At 37.4% G+C, this 20,080-nt stretch overlaps 1 protein-coding gene across 2 annotated transcripts in view; it reads right to left on the reverse strand.

Moving 5' to 3' along the window:
- LOC129427380 (alpha-1,6-mannosylglycoprotein 6-beta-N-acetylglucosaminyltransferase B) overlaps positions 1 to 20,080 on the reverse strand; it is a 196,859-nt gene that overhangs the window by 144,637 nt on the left and 32,142 nt on the right. Inside the window, exons 1-2 of one of the 2 annotated variants that reach the window (XM_055183826.2) lie at positions 8,903 to 8,959; positions 3,025 to 3,169 (exon numbers count right to left, since the gene is read on the reverse strand). In XM_055183826.2, the coding sequence (XP_055039801.2) occupies positions 3,025 to 3,169; position 8,903 (146 nt within the window). In that variant the 5' untranslated portion in view covers positions 8,904 to 8,959. Of the gene's footprint in view, positions 1 to 3,024; positions 3,170 to 8,902; positions 8,960 to 20,080 lie in introns of those variants that run through there. The other variant, XM_055183819.2, reaches the window with a different exon arrangement.

Genomic DNA, 20,080 nt, shown 5'->3' on the forward strand with positions numbered 1-20,080 from the left:
CGCCACGCGTTTTTGCAGGAGCGCTCTAAGCGCCAGAAGTTGAAAAAAGTCAACTCTGAACAAAAAAGCGCCCAATGTCATTCATGTTTTTCAGTTGCACAACAGAAGGTGGGAAGAGGCGGGCTTTCCAGTGTGGTGATAAAAGTTTACAGTAGCTGGATTTCCATCCAACGTGAAGCGAAGTCGCAAAAAACGATAAACAAACAAATGCAAATTACGTGCGTTTTCATCAAGTTCTTAGAGTGAATGACGATATTATTGGTAACTTACTGTAGTAACCGATGGTAAACAAAACGAGGCATGCTTGGAAAATATAGACAGGACTGCATGTATTCACGATAGGGCAAGTTATTAATTTACAGCGACACATTATTTTTATCAGTAAGGGGATTTCCAAGTGGGATATTGACACAAAATTTCCACCAGATGTAGCCATCAAGCCAAATATTGAATTCGTACAAAGAAATCAGAACATTTAAGTATACAAGTTGACTCATAATAAATAAAGTGAAATGACACAGGGAATAAGTATTGAACACACCGAAGAGAACAAGGTGCAAAATGGCATAGAAAGCCAGGAGATCACCTGAAATCTGTCAGTATTGAGAGAGAAACCCTGCCCCCTTTCAGTACTAATTGATATCACCTGCTTTAGTCTTAATTGATGGCCTATAAAGGCTTCTCATTACCCAGGAGGCACACAGAAAAGACTTCATGATGGGTAAAAGCAATGTACTCTCTTAAGATCTTCGTAATCTTATCGTTGAATGAGGGAATGGTTATAGGCGCATTTCCAGAATGCTGAATGAGTTCTCCAAAGCTAAGAACAACTCAGGCAGAACTTCAGGAAGGCCTTGCATCAGCAGGTAGTTTTGTTTCAAAGAAAACTATAAGCAATGCACTGAACCGCCATGGCATCCATGCACGCTTACCACGCAAGACTCAATTGCTGAACAAAAAGCATGTTGAGGCTAAGTTAAAGTTTGCGAAAGAACATTTGGAGAAGCCTGTGGATTATAGTATGGTCAGATGAAAGCAAATTTTAACTTTTTGGCAGTCATTCTACACACCATGCTTGGAGAAGAAATGCCCACCACCCCAAGAACACCATACCAACAGTTAAGTTTGGGGGTGGAAGCATCATTTACAAAGAATGATGCAGGTTTGGGTCTGCTTTTCAGCAAGGGGTACTGGCAGACTTCATATTATTGAAGGCAGGATGAATGGAGAAATGTACCAGGACATTCTGGATAAAATCTGCTGCCATCTACCAGAAAGCTGAAAATGAAAAGAGGGTGGACAAACACAAGGCCAAGGAAACAATGAAGTGGTTTCAAAGAAAGAAAATCAAGTTGTGGCCCAGTCAATCACCTGACCTAAATCCAATAGAAAATCTTTTGAGAGAAGTAAAGATCAAAGTTCATAAAAGAAACCCAAGGAACCTCCAAGATTTAAAAACCATTTGTGTAGAAGAATGGGCCAGAATCACTCCTGAGCAATGCAGATGACTGGTCTCTCCATACAAGAGGCGTCTAGAAGCTTTTCTACAAAGTATTAAATAAAGTGTATTCAATACTTATTCCCTGTGTCATTTCACTTCATTTATTATGACTCAACTTGTATACTTAAATGTTCTGATTTCTTTGTACGAATTTAATATTTGGCTTGATGGCTACATCTGGTGGAAATTTTGTGTCAATAACCCACTTAGAAATCCCTTTACTGATAAAAATGCTGATGTGTCAAATTATTTTCCCGGCTGTATTAGCAGTGCAGCTTTTAATTGTCAAACTAAATGTTCTGCAAAGAAAAAGAATTGCTTCGCGTTTTTATTTAGGCACTAACAGCAAGGGCATTAAGATGACGTTGGGCCTCGTATATGGTACAGAAAACCTCAGCGGAAACAGCTAGAGACTCAGTCTTGTGGGTTTAATGTTTGCTAAGACCACATTTATTTGGCAAATGCGTTTCCATCTCCCGGTAAAGTCAAAAATCACCTAAAGAGAACGTATAAACTTTTTTTTTTATTCGAAATTGGGTGTTTCCATCACTCGTTTCTTATGCAATACTTCAAATTGCGTATGAAATCATAGTGGCTTGGACTCCACACACTCATTGTCTCCTGCGTGTTTGTGTCATCCTTGATCAAGGCCAGAGCAAGCACCCTCTTTTTAAAGTTTCTGCTAAAATGACAGTTAACAGCAAACCAAAGTTTCAAGAGCGCTCACGCTTCTACCTTTGATTGACAGGACAACTGCCTCTGTGGTTGCCTAGTAACGCAAAAAAGGCAGCACACTGCTCTTTTCAAGTCATTCAAATTAAGGCAGTGCAGTCCACCTCACGTTTTTAACCATATAAAACATGTTCTGTGTGATCAGCCACTAAGCCTGTATGAGTTTCTTTATTCTATTAAACACAAATAAAAATAATAACAGTACCCATTGACTTTCATAGTATTTGTTTTCCTACTATTGATGTCAATGACTAATGACATCAACTGTGTGGTTACCAAAATATCTTCTTTTGTGTTCAACAGAATAAAGAAACCCATACAGGCATTTTAATGAAGGTAAATAGATCGGTCTGGCTGTCCAAGTTCCTGTAAAGTTGTCTAGCTTGAGACTCAAATAAGCACTTAATTACCATCAGTACTACTTCATTTCTGTTAAGATTTTTCGAGTTAGTCTTTTCAGAGGAAAATGCTATTGCTCAGTGGTTATCTATTCACATCTCGGCACACTTAAAGCAGCATTACTGTATTTTTCATTCTAGGACAACATGCATCTGTCAGATGATTTGATCTGGGATTAATCTAATAAAACTCTACAAAGGAGTCTGTTTGCTTTATATTTTATCTTACTGGTGACCCCTACAATTGAGAGTAAGTGCTAGAAATCTTGTTTCTCATTTGACCACCAATAATTATTACGATTTAGTAGTATCTGTGTGCACTAATGACAACAATCAAATTTTTAAAGGTGAGTGAGCTGTTGATTTGTTTTAATGATAGGTGTGAAGACGTACCTGTGGAGAGCAGAGTTCAGTTCCTCCAGTCTCTGAGACTCACTGTTGTTGCTCAGTTTTGATAGGGTGTCGATCTTCTTCATGATGATCTCCAACATATCGCTGATCTTCCTCAGGACCCCACGAGACTCCAGACCACCCAACACTGTCACACAGACAAGTGAATATATGTCAGTTAAGATAGACAGTAAGCATAGATTATAGGTCTTCAAAACTGCTCCTTCAAAACTGTCCCAGTTTAGTTTTAACCCTGCTCCATACTTTTTGCCCCTAACACAGGATGTTCTAGACCAGTGGTCTCAAACTCCATTTGTGGCCCGCCCTCCCCCTCTCTGCGGCCCGCGTCACCTTTCAAAAATATAACATAATCTGGCCCGCAGAAAGATTTTTATTCACTTTGTTTTATATTCGTTTGATTTTTGATTTAAATGTTTAAATGTTCGTTCACATGTCGCGTCTAACAACGCGTGTTGAAGACGAGTCAATGCATTTCTTACTTTCCAAAGTGCTCGGGAGAGGAGGTTGTGCTCCGTGGCGTGGGTCGCGTCACCAATTGCTACGCAGCCATGAACCGCACGCTCCGTGATATCAAGGATAACCAAAGGGATAACAGAATGTGTAATGGGATTTTAATTCCTCATTTGAACCTCGCGTCAATCATATCATTGTCACCATGCGATCAGTTAATCTGGTTCGGACTTTGTAGCGTTTGTCCAGAGAAGATTTGTTACTTCCGGGTGGATATCAGCTGTTACTGAGAGAAGAGCTGCGGTGGGGTTCACATCACCAAGTCACAGCATCTAATGGAGACACCGCATGGAGGCAGAGCCGTACGTAATGCAACACATTTTAAAACTACAGGAAAGAAAAAGCCATCAAAGTGCCAAGGTTAAGAAAAGATAAAAGATGAGGAGAAATGTACAGAAGATAAAAGTATGTATAGTGATATATAATGAAGTATAATATATTATTATGTAGCTTACTATTCAATTACACACAGAGCAGTATTATAATTTTTTCTGTCCAACTAGCTTATATAACATGGACTACCCATTCAAAAGTTATGGGATCACTTTCACTTATTAATATTTTCCCACATATAATAGAAAATTCATTAAAACTGAAATAACAAAGAACATAATGAAGTCAATACTATGACAGAAAACAATCCAAAATAAATCAAAACAGAAACACTTACTGTGTTAAACTTTATAATAGTTTATAAATGTATACAGGAATTAAATTTGTTAGTTTAGTGCAAGGTTATAATAAGTCTTTTATAATTATAAAAGGTTAAGAAAAGATTTACTTAGGCTACTTTTATAAAAGAATGTATATTAAATAGATAAAACCACTGCTTGTATATTTTCAAGTAACATAAAGACATTTACAGAAATATTTGAATGTTAAAATAGCTCTGCAGCCCCCCAATGAAATGTCTTGAGTTTGAGACCCCTGTTCTAGACCCCTTTTTTAAGGCTTCATGAAACACTAACCAACATTTCTTTAGATGTTAATAGAGTTGGTTGTGTTGCACATCATAAAAGACGATGTTCGTTTTTTTTTTCCAAAAACTAGTTAATTTTTAGCTTTTTACCCTTCTAGTAATAAGTAGTAGGCGAAATTACGTTTAGAGTTTCTTTCAATGCCCTGACATGTCTATACTTTTCCATAACAAAAACTGTACATACTGGTTTGCCATCTACTACGAATTTGCTCGGGAAAGCTTCGAGAGCCAGGTGGACTTTGATCTTGCTCATGAAGGCTTCTAGGCATGCATGCAGTTCCACGTCCTGAGGACTTTTCCTTATTTTCAAACACTGTATTTTTTCAACAGTTTTACTCGTCCTTTGTTTACATGAAATATTATTTTCAGTTTGATTATTTCTGTAATACTGCTATTCTTTGTAAATCTTAATACTTGTTAAACTAGATTATTATATCGCCTATTATATCATGTGCCCCGTCCACTCCTTGCTGTTCTTCTAACAGCGTCCACACCCATTTAAGTTGCATTTTTTTTAAACAATAGTGATGTAGACTGGACCTGAAACAGTGGAGTTTTATGACCCTTTAAGGGGGCTACAGCCTTCCCTGTCTATCATCTTAACCTCCCTAAAACTATACTTGTCAACTTTGGTTAACTTCAAATGTTAACCTAAGACAAGAATGTGTATTATGTCTTGGTTTTAAGATTTTGATTCACTTTAAATGTTGACTAGTGTATATCAAACTATCAAAATTTATTTCAGAAGTGTCCTTTTTTTTAAAAAAAATAGAAATGAAAATAGCACAAAATGCAGGATATTCTGATGAAAAAAGAAAAACAAGCAGTTTGAGCCAAGTTTAATTAGTTTTGCTGTTCTGTGCATGTGTTACAGCCATTTGTAGATGCATTGCCAGTGGAGTAGCGCATGTGAATATCACCCAGAGGCAAACTTAAAATCAGTTTCATTAAAAAAAAATCCAGCATAGAAGCTCATAGACAGTATTTTCACTTAATGTTTTGATTTGCTGGCTGGCCTGCATGAGTGCATTAATATCTGCAAAATCTAAGAAAAACTGTCGTCTTAAATTAGCTAATGTTAGTTATCCCGTATATAATTCAAGATTTCTCATGCTTTACAAACTTAAGCAATGCCGTTTTTTAGTTGACCGCAATAAATGAAACATTTTGGAATAAATGGTTAATATTTTTCTCTTTTTCTATCTAACAGTAATACTGGTTATGAACGGATCATGATCGGATGCATGCCCGGTGCCCGCATCTTGCCAAGCAGCAAGCGTCAGCTCCGCCCCATCTTTTAGTCTGAGTTTTAACACCTTTATAAGTTTATTCAAATTATTCCGCGGCCAAGCAGAGCAGAGCGAACATCAAAAGTGAGTACATTAACTGATAGATGACATCTGCTTCTATGTAGTTCATTATTATAAAAACAGTTTACATACTGTGATGTGGGAGCAATTCAAGACGCTTTACTTTCCACTGTAAAACTAATTCACTCCTTGTTTATCTCCAGTTCTTAACATCCATTGAAGACATACTTTAAAACCATATCATGATTGGTCATTATGTTCATTTAATGGAAACGTATTGTGGATGTTGCGTTGCAGTCATGCACAGAATATATTCAAGGCAGTCAGTACACAAATATATAGGGCATAGGAATGATCACTTCCAATTGGAATTGTCCCCATATGTGACAAGAAAAATTAGTCGGAATGCACACAGGCTAATTACGACAGGGAATAAAATTAAAGAAATGTCGGTTTTCACAAAAATAAGGTTATTAAGCTCTCGTCTAGTGAGCCCGATGCTCCAAAGAGTAATTAAACATCTAGAATTATCTACATTTGCACATTTTCTGAGAGTTTGTATGATGCACTGTGATGCTGATGTGAAACGATTGTATATTTATGTATAAAAATGAAAGAATCAATAAAAAAATAATTAAGGGCCTGTAATACATATTAATGCACATTTTATAGTTTTATTGTAGAATAAATAAAATACACCCATTGCATATTAATAATCCGATGACCATCAAGTAAAGCGCAACGTCCAAGAGAAAATAAAGTGCAAGACTTATTTGATTTATATTGAAAGATATATGATTGCTTAATCATATTGATCATCATTACCCCCCATACAGGAGTCAAAGCCCCCCGTTCAGACATTCTGGCGCCGGGGCTGATCGGATGGCTAACAAGAATATAATGTTTTCTGTTGTGCCATAGTGAAATTTGGCATTTATAATACTCGAGTTTAACCCACACAAATGAAATTTCTGCCATTAAGTGACATGTTTGCTTTTTTAGATGGATAGATAAGGTTGTTTAAATGCTGGAATACACGGAGGGCAAACAGGCAAAGAAAGAGAGTTAGAGAGACTTAATGGTTCGGAGACTACTAACCCAAAAAAGCAATGTGGCATTTTACACACCCCTATGTTTTTCCAAAAGTATAACTTTTATTTTTCAAATCAGGAATTAAAGGGTTTATGTATGATTTATGTCCAGGCTGATATACATGCCATGCTATGACCAGGCAAAAAGACCACCACTTATTTTACAAGGAGCACTGTAGCCCCTGACTGAAATTTAGGAGAGCATTGGTAAATTTGGCCCACACCTTATTTCTGCTGCAATGCAATTATTAACAAAGATTGTAAGGCATTCGACAAGGGTGGAGCTGTTGGAATATTAGTTTGTAGAGGCTTACACACAACTCAGGCAACAGGGATTTAATTAACCTTTTACAGAATGATCCAGCAGAGATGATGAAAGAAGACTGTTAACTTTATTTACTAATGTGAGAAAATAGAAGGGGGTAACAGATAATGAAAGGAAAAAAAATCAGTTTTTGTTACAGTCGTTGTCATGTTAATCTAAAGCTACAGTAAAAAAATCCCCCTATAATTAAAGACAAAGTTGCGGTAAGTTACTGGCCTGCTATAAAACTGACAACTGTACATATTTCAGAGTTGGCTTAATCATATAAATTTACAATAACCCTAACCCTACAATCCTTACAATAAATTAATCATGCAAAAATGTACATTTGTCATAAAAAAAACAATAATGAAACCCCACCCCTAACCCCAACGTCACAGAGGCAAAGGAAAATCATACAAATTTTACGAGGTGGCTACTGGTTAATAAGTATGAGAAATCCAGGTAAAAGTAATACTTAAGGCCCCCCCTTCAACGTATTTTCATGGTCAACAGTATTTTTATGCATTCTGACTTATTCACACAGTTTAAGAGTTGGTGTCTTCATGCTTAACATAGTCAAAGTCTCAAAAAAGCATTTGGAAGTGTTCTTTTTTATGGGCACTTCCCCCGGAAAAGCACGCCCACACGTCAATCAGCAGGAGAGCGAGAACTGAGGATACTAGAAGTCACAGGGATCAGTTCACGCAACAGCTTTGTTTTAAATCAAGACTCAACAATGGCAAGAAAGAAGAAGTGTGTTTTTGGATGTAAGGAGAAAAAAGCCAGCATTATGGAAACAATAGATATAGTTTGTTTATCCGTGGTAACAGCAGAGTTTTGGTTGTGTGTTTGTTTAACATGAGTTGCATGTGGTAAGTAAGACTTCTGTGTTATCTTGGAAATCGGCACACAACTGTAAATAATGCAAATGGCACGAACATGTAGTGAATCATGAGTTATCCAGTGTTGTACAGTATACAGTCTTGCATGATTCGTGACCTGCCCCTCCCGCAGCTCGTGACTCCTCCTTCCGAATCTCTTTGCCTCGGAAATAATGGCTAGAGCTGATCTGTCTTTTATAAATCTGATCAAACTAAAGACTCTTCTGAGATATGTAGGATGTAGTACTACTTTATAGGTACTCAAGATTAACATCAGATATACCAACATATTCAATGGCATCATTTATTAATTGTAGGAGTACTTTAAATAAGACTGATTTAAATGTTCTTGCAATTGTTTCTGTGTAGGCCAGACTAAATGCAGACTGTAAGATAGATTATGGGATCACAAAAAAATGCCATTTGTACAACAAACAAACATTACCCCATGGCAATGCATTATGCCATATTTGTAAATGACTCTAATCCATCTACTTAAAAAAATATTTGTTTAGAAACAGTGACTGGATTTGTTAAAAAGGGAGAGACTACAACGACTCAAAAGGAGCTTTTTAATTGAAGCTACTATTCTTCCTAGCAAATAAATACAGAATATTCAAGATTGCACATGTTTGGTCTGGAATGCAAGATTTCATTTTAACATATACAAGTGTTAATACAGAGGAGAAACCTTGCTAAATGACTCAATGCGTGAATGGGCTGACCTGTGCTATATACGAATAATTTACATTTTTCAGTGAATAATTGTCACGTGCATTTACTGAGGCGAAGACGAAGTATGGACCCAAGTGCAGTTTATTTTTCAAAACAGGACTTAAAGGCGGAGTCCACGATGTTTGAAAAAACGCTTTGGAAACGGAGACGGGCCGACTACCAAAACACACTTATAGCCAATCAGCAGTAAGGATTAAGTAAGCAGTAAGTCTACTAACCGACATCCTTGCCGGGTTGCGTATGTGTGGGGCGGGTCTATCAACAGAAGGTCCAGATTCTATTGGGGTAGGGACGTGTTTGTTTAGATGATTTCAAATATCAACATTGGCTTTCAAACATCGTGTACTCCGCCTTTAACAGAAAACAGGAACACAAAGGCTATATAGGAACAGTGAACCAATCAGAACAAGACACATCAGGGAAAGGGAAACAAGAAACAACCATCACAAACAACACTTTCAAAATAAAAGACACGACTAAGACACAAGACTTCATAATAAAAAACATAAACCATAAACACAAAACACCACTGTGACAATAACCACCACAGAGACCAGGGGACCATGGTTTAACTGGCCATATTTGTCCAGCAGCTAGTCTAGTAAGGCTAATAATGTTTTTGGGCAGTACTGAGAAATGCTCAAAAGATGAGTTATGGGAAACAAAATGCATAAATGGAGACTGATCTTTAATGGCACATTAGTTGGATTTATACAAAATACAAACAACAGACTGTTTTTTCAACAACATTTCAAAAGTCTCCCATTAACGATGACTCTTTCTCTAGAAGGTCAGCGTAGCGGCAGTCCACTTCATCTCTCATAAATGTAGAAATGACACAAACAGCACCAAACAGGAAAGGAACCAATTATGCTGACAGTTGGGTTTAATTTCAACACACTAAAAGCTCCGTCCGTCTGTTTCCAGAGGAGCCACTGGGAGGATTAAATATGGATATCTCTCACCTTGCCAATTAAATAAAACATATCTACAACTGTGAGGTCAGCAGGCCAAACATTTCACTCCGACATTATCTGCTCACTATTCAGATACTTTCTGACTTAAAGGCATCACACTAAGAAAAAAGGCTGCGAGAACATTAACAAGTATATTATGTCCAGATTGAAGTACATGTGCCTATTCTTTCTGAGATCTCTGTTGTCATTTAAAGAAATTAAAGATTACAAACAAGATTTTAGCAACTCATTCTCACTCCCAAGGCATAAAAAATCAAAACATGGTGCACTGAAAAAAATGATTCATTGAATTTAATAAATTTTTTAAGGTAGGTGGTTGCATTCAATTTATTTAAGCTACATTTAAACAAAAGTTGTATATTTTATTTTACATTACTAATCTTTTTTGTTTAAAGGTAGCTTAAATAAATTGATTGCAACCACTTACCTTACAAAAAAAAAAAAATTAAATTCAATGAATCTTTTTTTTCAGTGTGAAACGCCTTGCGCATCACAATGAAGAGGCTAAAGGTACGAATTTGTAACTCCATCGTGTTCAATGGGAAACTGTTGGCATCATGGCAAGTGCATTGTAAATTCACAAAGCTGAGTTATTGCTAGTGGAAGAAGTAACTTTAAGTTCCACCTTAAAAAGTTAGATATTTGAAGTAAAAATAAATATAAAATCATTTCAACTTGTACACATGCAAAAAATGGGGGGTCTTTGTTTGACACATAAACAACGAAGGACACTGAACGTCAAAAAATGGGAGTTAAACCCTGTGCCTAGAGGCACCTTTAGAGACTTCATAGTGATGCATAAGACATTTTACCATGCTTTGATTTTTAATGCCTTGGGAGTAGAGATATCAACTACCCCAATGCCCCATACTGTGATCCTGACTCAAAGGACTTATAAAACCCAGATCTGTACGGTGAGTGAGTCAGCATAACAGTATGGGGGGGGGGTAGTTCATCTGGGCTTCTAAATGGAATATCCAAATAAAACCTTCCCTACAGCAAAATCCAGCTTACACCAGCATAGGCTGGTTTTAGCTGGTCTCCCAGCTTGGTTTTTGCTGGTTTAGCAAGCTGGTCTAGCAGTGTTTGGTCACTTTTTAAGCTGGTCTAGCTGTGTTTTGGTCACTTTTTAAGCTGGTTTAGCTGTGTTTTGGTCACTTTTTAATATGGCCTAGCTGGACTTAGCTGGTCATGCTTAGGGTGACCATACTTGCCATTCTTCCCGGACGCATCCTGTCCAGGATTTCGGTGCGTCTTCCGGAAGTCGTATTTGTTGACCGCATACGCCATTCAGTCATTCTTACCTTAAAATGTAACGGTTGCTTTTCTGTAATAATAATAATAATCCTCTTTGACGTATGCAGTGGACAAATACGAGTTCCAAAAGACGCACCAGAAATCCTGGACAGGACAGGTCCGGGAAGAATGGCACGTATGGTCACCCTAGTCATGCTGGAAGACCAGCTGACCCACCAGCTTGACCAGCTTTGCCAGGCTGGGAGGACCACCTTAAACCAGCTAATACGCTACAATCTTATGCTGGTGTTTGCTGGATTTTTCAGTAGAGTTTATCCAAAATGTAACTCTATATTATATGCCATTTGAGATAAAATAAATATAACCTCATAATTATTCACATCCCGTGATGAGTCTGCCATGTTTGATCCACTCAACTACTATTAAATCAGCCAATCCTGGTGTTCGGATCCTGCAACAGTGTCACTCACGGGTCAGTAAGAGGATGGGTTAATGATCCAGATGGATCAGGATTTATACAAAATCATTGGGAGTGAAAATGTGTTGAATTTTAGAGCTTTGATGGAGAGTAAGATTATCAGTAAATACATTTAATTCAGTTTTTTTACACAAGCTATCCTAAATACAATGAGTTACAATTTATGGTGGACCTTTGTTCTGGTTGACAGCTATAGTCACTATGAGTACATGCACCTTCATAATGCTATTAAAAATGCACTTCACCTCATGTAAACGCAATGCTAATCAAAATAATGCAATAAAACTAATAATTGACCCTTGCAAAGCCCCACTCCTCTTCTATGTCCGACAACCTTACAGTATCAGCCACGGCTCCCAGCGTCAATTTGTGCACTCCCTAGGGAAATAGTGACTAATTTCTGGGAAAATTACATGCTGATTTCAGACAGAAGCAGACAGAAAGGTCTGCAATTAGCATTCAAGGCATATATTCAGGATGTGAGGGTACCTCGAAATGAAAATAAAGATTGAAGCTATTTCCTACAGGGCAAAATTGAACTACCACACCACCTCGCTATTGAGAAGGAGGATAACAACATTAAAGAGCATGTATTTATAACGTCACATTCAGTAGGTCATCCTAACTAGCGTTAGTTAACTACAGTAAGTGGTTAGCGCCACTTGTTTCTATCAGGTTTAGTGAACAGGAGAAGTCATGCAGTATGGCTATGAGGTAAAAAGCCAGACCTCTTGAGTGTGAGTCCATTTTATTCCATTATAAGTCTTTATTGTTGTAGTAGTGTGACAGCTGAGATCAAACAGCGTGACATGGCTTTTAGTGACAACAAGCAAATACCACAAAAGGACTATTTAAAATGACTTGGTGTACAGCCGGTTTAATTCTATGATTTGATTTTTTTAGTAAATAACGTTGGTGAGGCAACAAATCGGTGTTATGATTGGTCTGGTCACCTGTCAATTAAAATCCAGCAAAGGGTCAATTGCAGCAGACATACTGTATGCAGATTTTTGTTGCAATAAACGGGCATGTAAATAATTCAATCACATCTATTCGAACACTAACCAAAGTGCGTGTGTGCATTCAAATTTTACATTTGACATTTTTTCAGCTTAAAGTAACTAACAGTTTATATAAGTTTATCATTTGTGAGGGCATTGGGTTAGCCTATATAAATAATAACCAGGATTTAAATTAGGTCGAGGCTGTCCAGGGCTAAGCCCTGGCACATGGGCTGAAGGTATGGCTCTGCTCCGTGCCAGTGTGCCCACTGAATAAAGGTCATCACGGTGCCCATGCAGGTCAGAATAGAAGACTTGAAACATCTAAAGGGATTAAAGTACTGTATGTATAACCATGTTACTCATATCCTTATAATATGCTAACTGGAAAACACTGAATATAACTTATTGTATATATTTTAATAAAATAGTGTATTTTAAGTATACAAATTAATTAGTACTAAAGTAATTGTATTTACAAGCTGGTGGTGACCTAAGATCAGCAGATTGCTAATTTACAAGACATGTTGCTAATACGTATCCTTTCTTATAGCTGAGTCTTCTTATGCCTAGAATTAGGCAATGAGGTTGTATTATTTTTATAACTTCCTTATCTGAAAGTTTGATCAAGTATGCATGATGACATGTGCAACCAATGCATATCGGCTGTCAGACTTACATGTTAGCAACATTAAATGCAAGTTCAAATGCTCTTTTGGGTCAACCTCTGGCACAGCTTCAAACCTGAAACTATATATATAGTTTCTATAAGTCATAAAGTTATAAAACTCATCTCTAGTCAAGATAAATATTAGTAAGTTTAAATGCCTTGTAAATCTGAAAAAAATTGAGGCAGCAAAGATTTTTTACAGTGTGTGTGATGTTTATTCAAGACTACCTCCACCCGCGTTACGCCTCCAGAAGCTCTGGTTTATTCTGAAAGAATTGGTACAGCTGATCTGTCTTTTTTAAATCTGATAAAACTAAAGACTCTTAAGATAAATAAAGGATGTAATGCTACTCTTTATATATATATATATATATACTCAAGATTAACCCCCTGGGGTTCGACCAATTTTGTGACACTGGCAGAGGTTTTGGCACGCTCTTACATTTGTTCTTTTATCAGTTGCTTTAAACATATTAGAAGCTAATATCACATAACACTGTATTCAGCACAAACTGTGCTAAATAATATGAGATAAACATGTATGTACATGTTTGTATTTTTAGGTAAAGTATGTTTATGGGTGGTTAGTACAAAACAAATTACAAGTTGCTGAAATAAGGCCAAGGAACAGATACTAAACATTTGTTGACAAAAAAAGTACTGGATCTTGAGTTGGGAATTTGCTACAAAAAGATATAAAAACCATTTGACCCACTCATTCACATGAAACAATATATTGATTTAACTTTGTAAGACACTTTTTGTTGTGTAAAGGCAATATGCAAGGGAGGGTCAATGGTCATGAATATTAATGTGATCCACACCAGAGGAGATGCCAACCCCCTAATGCCTCAATGAGGAATGTATTTGAGGAGACTTAAAGAGAAAATGTTTTGCTTGTAGTTTAACAAAATAGTGTACAATAAAATCTAAATATTCTGTAGTGCAGCCTTACTGAAAGTTGTCATCAAGGATACATGATAGTGAATGTAACTGAGAACTTTTGTGAGTACACGTGTCTCCTTTTTCGTAAACAATGGCTGTTTCTCAATCCGAAGCCATTTGGAAATGAATGGCAACCACTTGAAACGTCATCAACACAACCAAACAAAGGAGGAAGATATTGTTGCTGATAAGTAACAGTTAAGTCATTTATTAATTCTCAGTTATATTTGCTATAATGTAATATGCTTATGACTTGCTTTGCATGCAGCCTGCATATGTGACTTCAGCTTGTACTATTTTCTTTATTTGACAAAAACACAAAGATTTGTTGTTATTGTGATTGTACACAAATAAAAGTAGACCATTCATGGTTTCAAATGATGCCTAACACGTACGTGTATGATTATTAATGATGCCGTATTTTAAGTTGATTCTGCTTTGATGTGGAGAAAATACGTCAAAACGCGGCACCTCGTTTTTGAACCCCAGAAATTTAACATGAGATAAGCAGAGACAGTGTGTGTTATGTGAGCTTCAATGCTGAGTGTTTAAAAAGGAATGTAAATACTGCAGTGCTGGTGTTCAGTCACCCAAAAAATCCTCTAAAACCGTCAACCCTCAATAGTCTGGAGCCAATCTGGTGGTCAGCTAAGAGCAGTTTATTTAAGGGCATTATGAATGCATCAAAGCACATTTCTAAAATGTACTAGTAGAGTGCACCATCTGGGTACTGTTGGTTAAGTGTTGGTATGCAAATGTTTTAGGATGGACTGTATGCAAATTGCAATTCATGTGCTGTATGTATACTGTAGTTAGTGCTATTGTTTTATCATGTCACATCCCTTTTATGTTTCAATCCTAATTGCATTGATACCAAAGTATAGCTGCCTAAAGTGTGAATTGAATGATTGGACAGTGTACACTGGGCTATTTTCAATCCAACGTAGGGTCAAAAAGGGACGAGCCCAGCAGTTGGGTTAAAATGTTTATATTTGACCCAACCATAAGTTAAAAGAACCCAGTATTTTGGCTGTGTTTGTCCCTTTTTGCCCAACGCTTTGTTGAAAATAACCCAGCCTTTGTAAGTGATAATTGACTGACATTTGGTTAAGAATAACCTAGAATACTCTTTAGAAAACAGTGCAATTCATGAAGTTGCATCAAATACAGAATCAGGGCAAGCAATAAAGTAGCTGATAGCATTAAGGTTGACTTCAAAATTCTTCCTTTGTGTTTCTAAATCAACCTTATTAAGCAGGCAAACGATCAAGATAGCGAAACGAGGGCTCAGTTCAGTCATTAGCATTCATGAGAAAGTCGTCTCCATTTAAAAAACTACAGATATAAACCCTACAACATTTGCTTAATTACAAAAATAGATGGTGGTTGGGGGGGGGGTTATCTATTGAGAAGTCCCATTTGTTGTACCGATAGAAGTGGAATCTGGAGTGTTCTGCATGTTTTCACAGAAACATACAGCTAATGTTAAAAATACAGTTAATGTTTGTGTGCGTCCCTTCAGAGAAAACAGCAAAGCTTATATCCAGAATACTGGTGTTTCAACAATGTTTCTTAATCAGTAAGGTCGAGCAGTATCACCAGCCACCTTTTCACTTAGTTAGGTTTGCTAGCTACATTTTGCTGGTGAATGGCATGATGAATCTTGCCCCTAGCTAGACCAACATCAAACAAATTTTTCATTTTTTATCAGAGAATGTTTTTTTTTTCTTACAAGGAAATTTTGATTGAACAAGACAGAGCAGTCTTCAGACAGAGCATAAGATTCTCTACAGAGATATTGCCGGATCAAAATAGCAAGTATAGAATTAGCACACCCTTCAAAATCCATCAAATCTAACTAAGCTTATATCTCAGTTCACCACTGCACTATCAGAAAAAAAAATGTAAAAAAATGGTCCCAAGCTGTCATTAGTACCCTTTAAAAAATCCTTGTATGTACAGTTTAGGTAACGAAATTGTATGTATACTTTTGTAACTAATATGTACCTCTAAGGTACTAATACAAAGTCTTTAGATTCAAAGATGTACTTTTGAAAGGGACATCTGCCCCAGAGGTAGGGACCATTTTTTCTGACAGTGTGACAAAACCCTACTGAGATATGAAAAGGTGGCCATACCACATGCCAAAACATCAACAATGAATATTGCTAATACTACTACTAATAATAATACTATTATTAAAATATTACTTATTAAATTGTATTAAGTTGCTATAGTAAAAAGAGTAAAACGTTTAGTAAAAAGTGCTATAGACACTTTAAAAAATAATTTAGTTTAGCGTGGCAATCACAAAAAGTGTCCCACCCTGACTGTAGCTTAAACCACAGAGAAAGCATTATACAGTATTATTTCTGTGACAAGACATTCAGCATTACTCCACTAGTGGAGAAGTCGTCCACCTGAGTTGACGTAATTTGCTATCGTTGCTTTTTTAATGACGTATGACACAACTTTACATGGAAAATCTGATCTGTCCCTTACATTGCCGACGCTAATCTAATTAATTTCCACATATGAGTGAGGCCTAAAACGGATCTGAGAATATAAGAATTTATGCGCTTTTTTCATGCTTACACGTTCGTAGGTCATATCCGATCTGTGCCACATGAGAGAAAAAAATGTAAGTCACTTCACACATGCAGTTTAAATGTGGCCTTAGGGAGCTAGGATGCTTACTAAGGTTGTTTTCACATATGTTGGTGCGCACTGTGGTGCGGCCTCGGAGCGCACCAAAATACATTGTATCATTTTCAGTTAGTGCGGTCCGTGTTCACATATATATATTTTTTACTTTACTCGAAATGCCGCACCGTACACCATGTGACAACGGTCAGCGCTGTCATTGGTCTCTGACAGCTCTTACCGTCTCATGACCACCCCCACGTTTCCACGACAACCAGCCTGACAGGGAGAGCGCAGCTATCAAGATGTGGAGATAAACGATGCACGTCTTTGCGAAGTTTCTTTGCTTTAACGCGAAATTGCGTATCTGTTCTATTAAAGCCTTTCTCATGGAGCCGTTTGCTAAAAAGCCCGTAATGTCACTATTTGTGTGTGGAGGACAGCTATGCATTTATAAAATCATCAGCTCAAACGTAAAGGAGACAGGGAATCTCTATGCAACGGACCAGGATTGGCTTGTTTGTTGTTAACCCACAATATAACACCCGGCTCACGTCACAACGGAAGCCCAGTGGCTCAAACATGTAGAGAACTTCCTGTATTTGGTTCGGCTCGAGGTCCGGCAGTGTTCACACCACAGGTGGGTCGCCCCAGAGTTCGGCAACAGCCGCTCCGAGACCACCTGTTTAGAGCGGTCTCGGAGCGGCCGTTTAGTGCGCACCCGAGTGCAGCTGTTGTGTTCACACTGACCCAAACGCACCGTACTCGGAGCGACACGTCATTTGGGCCGACCTAAACAGTGTATATGTGAAAACACCCTAAGACACACAACAGGTCTTGCACCATCTATGAGACATCTTGGCCTGTTACGATAGCTCCTTTTTTATATATAATTCGGTTAATTGCGATATTATTGTCTTTTTAATAAGGATCACTGTGCCGTACACGGCACACCCCCTCCCATGCACGTGAGGCTGCATAAACGTCATTGTAACTTTGAAGCATTAAATCTTCAAAATATACGGTCATGCAGCACATCGTTTGAAAGCTTAGACTCTCAGGATTCCATTAAGCCCACATACAAAGCATAATATGATTAATGGCAGTCATAAAACTGTAATCTAGTTGTTAGTTACCTGAACCGGGCAGCGCTGATTTAGGATATTTACTTACCTTCAAAATCTCCCCTTTATCTGCTTCAGTAAAATTGTCAAAACAAATTGTTCATAAATCAGTTTCTAACTGAATTACAATATAAACACTGTAAACAATTAGTTCACTACCAGACATTCGTTCTACTCTCACTTTTCATTCACGATTTATAATGATAAATCATATAATGATAGCATTGCGTATACTCATAGAAAACAATAGAAAACAATGTGTTCGATTTTTTTAGAACGGCACTGCACTGCGCTGCGCTGTGCATCCGGTGTGCGACCCCCTTAAGGTAATAAAAACAACACAGTTTATCATGTAAGGTCTTTATATACCACTGAAAATATAGTTATGTATATTATATTGCTGTTACATCAAAAGATCTTTCTAAAAGTTGCAACCCACAATCTATAAATCTATATAGTTAAAAACAAAATCACAAAAATCAGCTGTTGTGGAAGTACAGCACTTAAAACTGTCTCTTTACATATACAAACAGATGAAGGTTAGTAGGCTTAAAACAAACACCATCTAACTGTGTATTTTGAGAGTTTTTTTCACTAGACTAAAATAAGACCGGGAACATGAACCAAAATAAACATCTTTAAAACTTCTTGAAAAATGTGTCCTTAGTAACTTCATAATTTTGCTAGTTAATGCTAAAGAAGAACATGTCTCTGTGTAAACTGGTTATTTTGTAGAAATCTGTTGAGTATGAAACAATTTCATGAGTGTAAGTCAGAGTTGTCTTAAAGGGGACATTTCACAAGACTTTTTTACGATTGTCAAATAAACCTTTGGTGTCCTCAGAATACATATGTGAAGTTTTGCCTCAAAATACCATATAATTTATTATACCACGGGTCTTTTGAATGCTGTATTCTGATTGGTTGAGAAATGTTCCGTGGGTATGCATTATTTTTGATAACCGCACACCTAACTTGTCAAATGTCTAAAAAATTCAGCATTCAACAGACCGCTTCGCGTCGTGCCGCATTACCACCTTGGGTGTGTTTTAACTTTAGTCTAGCAGTTTAGTGTTCTATTGTAATTCATAGGCAACGAATAGTACACACATTTGACTGCTCAAGGCCACAATGAACCAATCAGAAGCAAGCATCCAGACAGCACTGTATTATTTTGTCATGTTTTTAAACCACTTTCTGGATATGGGGAAAATATTATCCATTAGCACGACTGGACCTCAGGTGTTATGTATGATATTTGTGCTGTTTTGAAGTCGGCTTTAGCACTGATACCTTTTTAAAGCTGATGCTGTGTTGTGAACAGTATCTGCTTCTGTCAAGCTAATCCTACTAACACATGCTGCCTCAGCCTCCTCGTCTATTTATTAGCTTGCTGAAAATCCCACATTTGTTAAACCGTGGGCTCGTGCTTGGGCTGATAGAGTGATTCATGACTCCCACACGTGGCTGTATTCTGCTGACTGGAGTCGGATGGAAGACTAAAATGCTTGTGCGTGCATGGATCCGGTCACTGAGGCCATGATTATGTATGTATTAAGTGTGGGTTAAATGCTTAAGGTAATACAGTAATACTGTATATATAGCATAAATGCAGTATTACACTATGACATACACATAAACACAACACAGTGGTTCAGTAAAGTGGCACTGTGCCTCATAGCAAGAAGAGCTTGACCTTTCTTTGTGAAGCACTGTAAAAAATGGTCACAAAATGGTCTCAAGCTGTCACTGGGGCAGTACCCTTTAAAAATGTCTTAATATTTGCCATTTACTGTAGGAACAGGTGTATGTATACATTTGGTACCAATATGTACCTCTGAGGTACTATTATAAGCTCTTTAGGTACAAATGTGTTACTTTTAGAAAGGGTACTGCACCACGGAACGTTATGGGCCATTTTTGATGTACTGTATGACGGTGTATGTATTGTCTCTATTGCTGTGGGTTTCCTCTGGATGTTGTGGTTTCCTAGCCTGGCTCCGCCCTCCTACATGCTTCCACTTAATTTTCATTTCGCTTCAGTACAACTTCTGGGACTGCTGTGTAGAGTTTCGTTTTCTCCTGCAAAAATCTGCAGGTCCAATCAGCGAACGGAGGGGGTGGCTAAGG

This window comes from Misgurnus anguillicaudatus, chromosome 19 (genome assembly GCF_027580225.2).
Source record: "Misgurnus anguillicaudatus chromosome 19, ASM2758022v2, whole genome shotgun sequence".
Classification (NCBI taxonomy): domain Eukaryota; kingdom Metazoa; phylum Chordata; class Actinopteri; order Cypriniformes; family Cobitidae; genus Misgurnus; species Misgurnus anguillicaudatus.